Genomic DNA, 7,332 nt, shown 5'->3' with positions numbered 1-7,332 from the left:
TTTTACACTTTGGTTTTTGTTTGGACTCAACAAACGAGATGTGACTTACTCACCTGTGAGTTTGGACAGAGCCATGCTAGCTGTTTCCCCCTGCCTCCAGTCTTTATGCTAAGCTAAGTTAGCTGGCTGCTGGACAGAGCTACATATTACATACAGATATGAGAGTGCTGTTAACAAGGTGAAGAATGAACTTTGATGCTCAGTGATAACTCACAGTTTGATGACACGAATCAGCTGTCTGCTTTAAATACAAAGATGAACTGACAGGATACATAATTCATTTAAACGAATAACCAGCCGAAGCTAAACTCACAAACACAGATGACCATGACAGAACTGGACAAAATGATGATTTGATTGACTGATGAATGATTCATCATCTGAGCACCATGAAGTAAATTTCAACCTAGCATTGCTAAAGATGCTGCATTGTTAACGCGCTATGACTTAAAATCACATTTAGTTTCCTCTTGACCTGATGTTTTATCATAAATATGGTATTTCCATCTTTGCACAGAGCACCGTCCTTTACTGCCTCATCTGATTGGTGTAAAGTGGAAATAAAAAATACTAGTGGAATTATACTTTTCTATTTGACGTTTGGGTCACGTGGAGTGATATGAAAGTTATCCAATAAAGTTCCTGCAGTTGGCTTTCGATCTTAACCACCAGCCTTCTGGGTCTGAACAAGAAAATTATGAGAAATGCAGCAGACTAATGCAGCAATTAGAGGGAACATGAGACAAATATGTTTGCTGTAATGTAGAAGAGATGTGTTTCGCTGCGATTAGGCCTCAGTCTTTCTCTGCTCTGCACCGGAAAATGGAAACGCTTTTCTCTTACATTCAATTTACTACCAAAAGGTCTGAATTAGTCTCGGTGAAATGGAGCCAAATGTAAAGAGGCACAAATCTGAGTCATTTTGAATTTTATAGATCTGTTTAATGTGTTACTCCTACAAAATAAAAGCCTGTATGAGGTTTCAACTGGACACCAAACCAAACTGGATGAACCGCTTCCACCAGAAATCAAAAACCACCAGGCGTTTCCATCCACCATCTTTCATTTTGCACTCTCAGCATTAGAGACCGCTTCAAATGCTGGACATTAAAAAGAACTATTTAATGGGATCTTATGGATTTTAGTTTGATAGTGTGCAAGAGGAAGTGGAAGAAAAATTTAAAGAAATAGTTTGACATTTACAGCTATTTACCTTCTTGCTGAGTTAAGTGAGAAGACAGGAAGTCACTGCTCCCAGCCAAGAAGTAGTCCGAAACATAACCCCTCATGAAACTTTCACACTCACTTTTCACACTTTTTGGATTAAGATTAAACAAACAAGATGCAAACAAAGAGCTTCACTGATACCGGAAGGTGACATTTGGTACTTTATGTTATGACCTTGTTTCGCCTCTTCAGTCGTTGTGCTAAGCTGATTTCCTGCTGGTCGTAGCTTCATTTTTAATGGACAGACATGAGAGTGTTATCGATCCGCCCTGCTTCAATGACTACCGCCATCCCGAAGTGCTTTGAAAGACTAGTATTACAGCAAGTAGCAACCGGTCCACGGAGGACGCAGCCTCCTCTGCTCTGCACTCAGCCCTCACCCACCTGGACACAACAGGCTCTTAAGTGGTTCACTGACTTCAGCTCAGCATTTAATGCCATCATCCCTCAGCAGCTAATGTGGAAACTGAACCGGCTGGGCCTGAGCACCTCTCTCTGTACTGGACTTTCTCACCGAGAGATCACAAGCAGGGGTCAGCGACAACACATCGAGCACCATCACATATTGACTTCCAGAGAAGCCACAACCAACGCCGCCCACTGACCATCAGCTGGGTGCGCACATCACTGAGGACCAACAACACTCCATCACCGGCCAACAAAGCCCAGCAGCGCCTCTACTTCCTCTGCAAATTAAAGAGACCACCCATTATGAGCTCTTTCTACCGAGGCACCATTGAAGGTTTCCTGACCAGATGCATCACTGTGTGGTACGCTAGCTGCACTGCCTCCAACCGCAGGACTCTGCAGCACATAGTGAACACAAAGATCACGGGTGCCTCGCTCGCCTCCGTCCTGGACATCTACGTCAAGCAATCAACACTGAGGGCGACTCAATCCATCCTTAATTAGGCTTCTCTCAAACTGTCAAACTGTTCCTTTAAATTATCATCATCTGCCTGTGTTTTGTGTGGATTGTGTGTGTGTGATCATCGGGGAAACAGTGGTGGAAGACAAATTCAGAAAATTAAGAAAAAGTTATAATACTGAAACTGAAAAATAAAGTCAGGTTTACAGTCTGTTTTTTTTTTTCTTAGTAGATTTTTGAAGACAGAACAAAATGAAAGACTAAAGCAGAGAAAGGGGGACAAAAGGAGGAAAATAAAGAAAGTAGCACACACCAGTTTTCAGCTTTGATCTAATTCAGTGTGAGAGCAGCTCAGCACGCTATGAAACCAGCTCCCGTCTGTTGCTGCAGGTACGACTGTAGTCCCTCTCCTTCACGTTGGCCATGTCCTCCAGCAACCTTGTCCCGATGCATTGGTCCGCCGTCATCTCGAGGGTCACCTCTTGGAACACCTGACACACCATCACCTGCAACAGACACGAGGATGACGGTTAGACGGACTTTCAAAACATTCATATTTTGGGGCCAAGCGAGCGTCTCACATGATGACGTTCTGTGATCTGTTTACCTCCTGGAAGCCGAGTTTCTTGAACATGGCGATGCTGGCCTCGTTCTCCAGCCCGATTTTCACCTCGAACTTTCTGACCCCAAGTTTAGTGAGTCCTGTGGAGGAAAACACACTGATGACCACCATTCACCAGCTACTGTTCACGAAGTGGAGGCTGTGGTCTTAGTTAGTTAGAGTTAGCAAGCCAGCAACAGCATGGTACTTTGGCGTGTCATCTGGTCTTTATCACCTCAAAACTTGTCATCTTTCATCTGGACTTTAGGAAGTCTGACAGCTTGTGTAAGATGCTCACCGTAGTACATCATCATGCGTGTTACTTCTTTTCCGATGCCCTTGCCTCTGTAACTGGGCTCTGTTAAAAAGAAGAATAAGTATCAGGACATGAAAAATACAACTGCAGAAAAAGTGGTGTTGAAACGGAGATTTATTTTGGAAATGATTAACCTGTAAAGTACAAGTTGACTACAGATGTTAAATAAAGAGCCACCTGCTATCATGACCTCCAGCTCAGCCAAGGTTGGGTCTGTGGGGTCAGTAAGAAAGATGTTGACATCTCCCACCATGCACTGCTCCTCTTCCACACTGGTGCCTGCCCACCGCTGCTTGTCCAAGATGATGAAGGTGCACTCTGGAAAGATAAAATGAAAAAAATAAATAAATCATAAAACAGCGTTTCTGTTAGTAAAGACTGAAATATCTTCCATGTGTATGACCACATATGAACAATTGCTGGCTGATCCGTGGCAATAAAAACAGTTTTTGTGTGTGTTCATATCACAGGCAGATGACTCCTTACTGTCATCATCTTCCCTCCAGCTCCTCTGCATGTCGTACTCCTGCTCCAGGGTCAGTGGCTCTGAAGCAGTCAGCTGCTGCAGCTCAGGAGACTTCATCCACTCATGGTACCTGAAACAGGTGGATAAAAGGTCTGAAGCTGGTTCCTGATTCGCAGCTCCTGATTCGCCAGTTAAGGAGTAACAACATTTTCTGCTACTTTATACTTGTACTCCAAAACGTACTTGTACTTTTTACTCCACTACATGTATTCAATAACTAACGCCTCCTCAATCAGTTTCACCTGCTACTGGCAGCAGGAGGACGGCAAGCTCACCTGTACCCTCACGCTTAACCACTGAGGGTTGACTTCGGGACTCAAGGACGATTCAAATGACGCAATACAGGTGTGTTTTTTTCAGTTGCTTCAATGCCGACGTGGCCATGTGAACGAACAATTCTGATTTCAAGTTAGATTTTTGCATTTTTGTCTTTTTTTAAATTGATTATAGTCATATCTAGAAGGTGTTTCGTGTTAAACCAAATACATTTCGATCACAAAAGAAAGAACTAAGCTAGCATACAGCAGCTGTTAGCACAGGACAAGCTATCAGGCGTTGACATTACCTGGACACGTGCTCTGCATTGTAAGGGACCAGCACGACTTTGTGACCTTCCAGTAAGATGTTCTCATTTATCTTCATGACGAAAAAAATTGATTTAAACCGCCAAAATAACCGAAAAGGACTTCACGTCTGGTACACGTTCTCCCCCATGTTGCCTGCTACTCCTCACTCGCTCCCTCGCTTATACTCGGTGGTTCAAACTGCAGCTGCACGCGCTGACAGGAAGGCGGAAGTCGCCCCCTGCTGGACAGTGTCGGGAAGTACTGAAGAGCTGGTGAAGCTGAATTTCTTCCGAATTCTTCAAAAAAAATCTTTATTAAAATTCAGATAAAGATGTAGATAAAGACACATACATATAACAAATAAAAATGTATTGTGTTTAAATCGTTGTATTTTTGAACACATGGTGGAAAGTTGAGGACTGCCGTTTGTATCTGAACATCTGACGTTTCTGAGGCATAAAACAATAATGCAAGTGATTGTAACTGTTGGTATTTCAAACTTTGTGTATAAATACATCCTGTGTGTGACTTGAATGTTAAGTGGCTCGGCCCAGGCCGTGCCACAGCTTGACCGGCTCTTGCGGCGTGTTGACCATGTCCATCCAGTGCTGGAGCTGCGGGCCCCTGGCGTACATGAAGGGACCCAACACCAGCACTCCCAGTAGGGCCGGAGGCTCTGGGAGAAAAATAAGAAAGAGCAGATCTCATCTCTCTCTTTTAGCAACCGTGCTAACCTCCATTTTAATCTTGTGCGAATGAAGAATCTGTATAATAAGAGAAATGATGCTCGCAGTGTCTGTGGGATTAAGTGTTTGACCTTTTCAGTGCATTTTTTACGAATATCTGACCTAGTTCCATGACACTCTTTTTTTGTTGATTTGATATTAGAATTAAAGCTGAAATGCGATACGAAGCACATTCAGGCGACTCTTTCACCTGAGCGGACGTCACTCGGCTGCAGCAACTCAAATCTCAGACACGCCTCGTCCAGGTGCTGCGAGCGGAGTTTGAAGGTCATCCTGTGGCTGAAATAAGGGTTGTTTTCGCCTTTCACCACACAGCTGCGCTTGATCTTCACCACCTGAGTGTGTATCTGTAAGCTCACCTGGACACACACACCTGAGAAACACACAGATGCTGCATTACCACTGCCTGAAAGCTTACTCCGCTGATGTTGTAGCTTACATACCTGCGTCAGTGAGCAGCTGGAGGCCTCGAGCCCTCAGAACCGCCACAGAGAGGCGCTGCAGAGTTGGACTGTAGCTGAGAGAAACCTGCAGGTCACCCAGCTCTGAGCACTGAGAGAGGTCAGAGGTCATGAGTGATCATGAGTGTTTATGACCGCACGCTAACGCCCCGTGTGTTTCTGTGCATACCTGTGTGTCGTCCTCCGTCTCCAGGTCCCTCCAGAGCACCCTGCCGGCCTGACCGAGCTCCCCCTCCAGAGGAAACAGCACCCTGCCCACCGCGTGGCGTTTGCCGTCCTGCTCCACACTCAGCACACACACGCTCAGGGTGCTCTGGGACACACACACTCCAGACACCTGCAGAGGAAAGATTTTACATATAAGACATATGAAGAGCTTCTAAAATGTCTGATTGATTGTACAGCTGAAACAATTAGTCCACCTCAACCAATCACAGCAGTTAAATCGTGCGTTTATATTATATTAACGCATGACTAATAATAATGTAATAGTATAACAGCATAAGAGTCACAGGGGACAATTTTCTGCATCGAGTACTTTCATGTTGAGTACATTTTCCTGTTTACAGTTTAGAGTAAATACTCTTAAGTAAAGAACATGAATACTTCCTCCAAATCAAACAAGCATCCACGCATCATCTGTTAAGGCTGCAGCATTTTTCAGCTTTCAAACTTCTGCAAATGTTCGTGTCCTCGCCTGGAAAACGAAGCAGTCGTTGAACTCCGGGTCGGGCCCCGTGCCCCGGGCCTTGGCCTGGCGGGGCCGCCGGTCGTCGGGGAGAAGCCGGAGCTCCACCAGGGTGACGTTGCCGTGAAAACGTGGAGGGAGGTTGCCGAGGCGGAGCAGGGAGACCATGAGCTGCTCCCTGCTGTGTCGATACTCCACAGAGAAGCAGAGACGGGTGGCCATGCCGGGTGGAGGGGCCACCACCTCGTTCAGAGGAGGAACAGAGTAGAGACCAGCCAGCACCGTCCCCACTGGGTACCATCCTGAGGGGGACACGTATCGTACTGTATGTCAGGATCTGTTCGGACATATGTGGGATTGATCTTTAAGTCTAGATCCTAATTTAACTTTTTGATTTTTAGGTGACAGTCTGGTGATTTGTAAGATTTTCTGTCCACAACGTCGAATAAAAAACATAAACAAACTAATACATTATGATGTATTATAGTAGGTTAAGCTACTCAGTAATACACAAAAGATACCAACTTGAACATTAAAGTAATGAACATTATTAATGCATCAATGATTATAGATAATTATAGTATTTAATACGAGTATTTTATAGTCATTTTACACTGCAGTATTGCAACTTTATGACATTAGTTTTCAGCACTATCATCCTTGAATTCAGGTCTCAAATGACTGAATTTCACCTTAAATTTTTAACATGCTGTCAAATACAGGTAGTAATGACCTACTGCTTACTGAGAGTGACCCACGATGAGCTAGTATGTCCCTCCGAGCTTCCATCTTTATCTCCTCCACTTCCTTGTCCTCCTCATTTTTCAGGTCACATTGGTTTTGCGTAATGAAGCGAGGAGGCAAAGTGAAAGGGATCTCTCTGGGTCTTCACAGAGAGGACAAAAGTCACTAACTGTGCCCTCTGCAGCATTTTAAATATCAACTTATACTGAAAACTTCAAAATCAAGATCCTGATTCTTCAAACAGATTTTGAAATTGTTTGTGAATCAAAGGTTTTCATGGTACTAACGTGGCCCAGGAGCCCTGAGACACCAGGATCACCGGGGCAGAGCATGCTGGTACTGAAGGGACTGTGGTGAGCAGCTCCTCATACTGACTCTTCCTCCTCCTCCTCCTCCTCCTCCTCCACAGATAGTACACCACCAGACAGAGCAGCAGCAGCAGGAGACCCACAGATAGACCGACAGCTAACGGTAAAACCTGGTCTGAACAAACAAACACATCAGCAAGGAAAGTACCCGTCAGGCGCTGAGTCTGGTGGCGTTTACGGCTTACCTTCCATTCCTCAGTTAACACCGGCGGAAGAAAACG

At 44.8% G+C, this 7,332-nt stretch overlaps 2 protein-coding genes across 2 annotated transcripts; both read right to left on the bottom strand.

Moving 5' to 3' along the window:
* Positions 1-60: 60 nt before the first annotated feature.
* Positions 61-4,306, bottom strand: nat9 (N-acetyltransferase 9). Its single transcript, XM_076759699.1, has 6 exons — positions 4,104-4,306; positions 3,499-3,608; positions 3,190-3,330; positions 2,995-3,054; positions 2,703-2,797; positions 61-2,601 (listed from the first exon to the last, which is right to left on the bottom strand). Exons 1-6 carry the CDS (start codon positions 4,178-4,180, stop codon positions 2,455-2,457), a joined length of 630 nt encoding a protein of 209 aa, XP_076615814.1. The 5' UTR covers positions 4,181-4,306; the 3' UTR covers positions 61-2,454.
* A 223-nt stretch (positions 4,307-4,529) lies between these two features.
* Positions 4,530-7,303, bottom strand: syt15 (synaptotagmin XV). Its single transcript, XM_076760439.1, has 8 exons — positions 7,297-7,303; positions 7,031-7,226; positions 6,737-6,885; positions 6,009-6,301; positions 5,481-5,648; positions 5,294-5,402; positions 5,041-5,223; positions 4,530-4,780 (listed from the first exon to the last, which is right to left on the bottom strand). The coding sequence occupies exons 1-8, from the start codon at positions 7,301-7,303 to the stop codon at positions 4,641-4,643; spliced, it is 1,245 nt and encodes a 414-aa protein (XP_076616554.1). The 3' UTR covers positions 4,530-4,640.
* Positions 7,304-7,332: the final 29 nt, after the last annotated feature.

Source organism: Chaetodon auriga, chromosome 20 (genome assembly GCF_051107435.1).
Source record: "Chaetodon auriga isolate fChaAug3 chromosome 20, fChaAug3.hap1, whole genome shotgun sequence".
NCBI lineage: Eukaryota > Metazoa > Chordata > Actinopteri > Chaetodontiformes > Chaetodontidae > Chaetodon > Chaetodon auriga.
The sequence above is the reverse complement of the archived record's forward strand: the minus strand, read 5'-3'. Positions and strand labels throughout refer to the sequence as shown.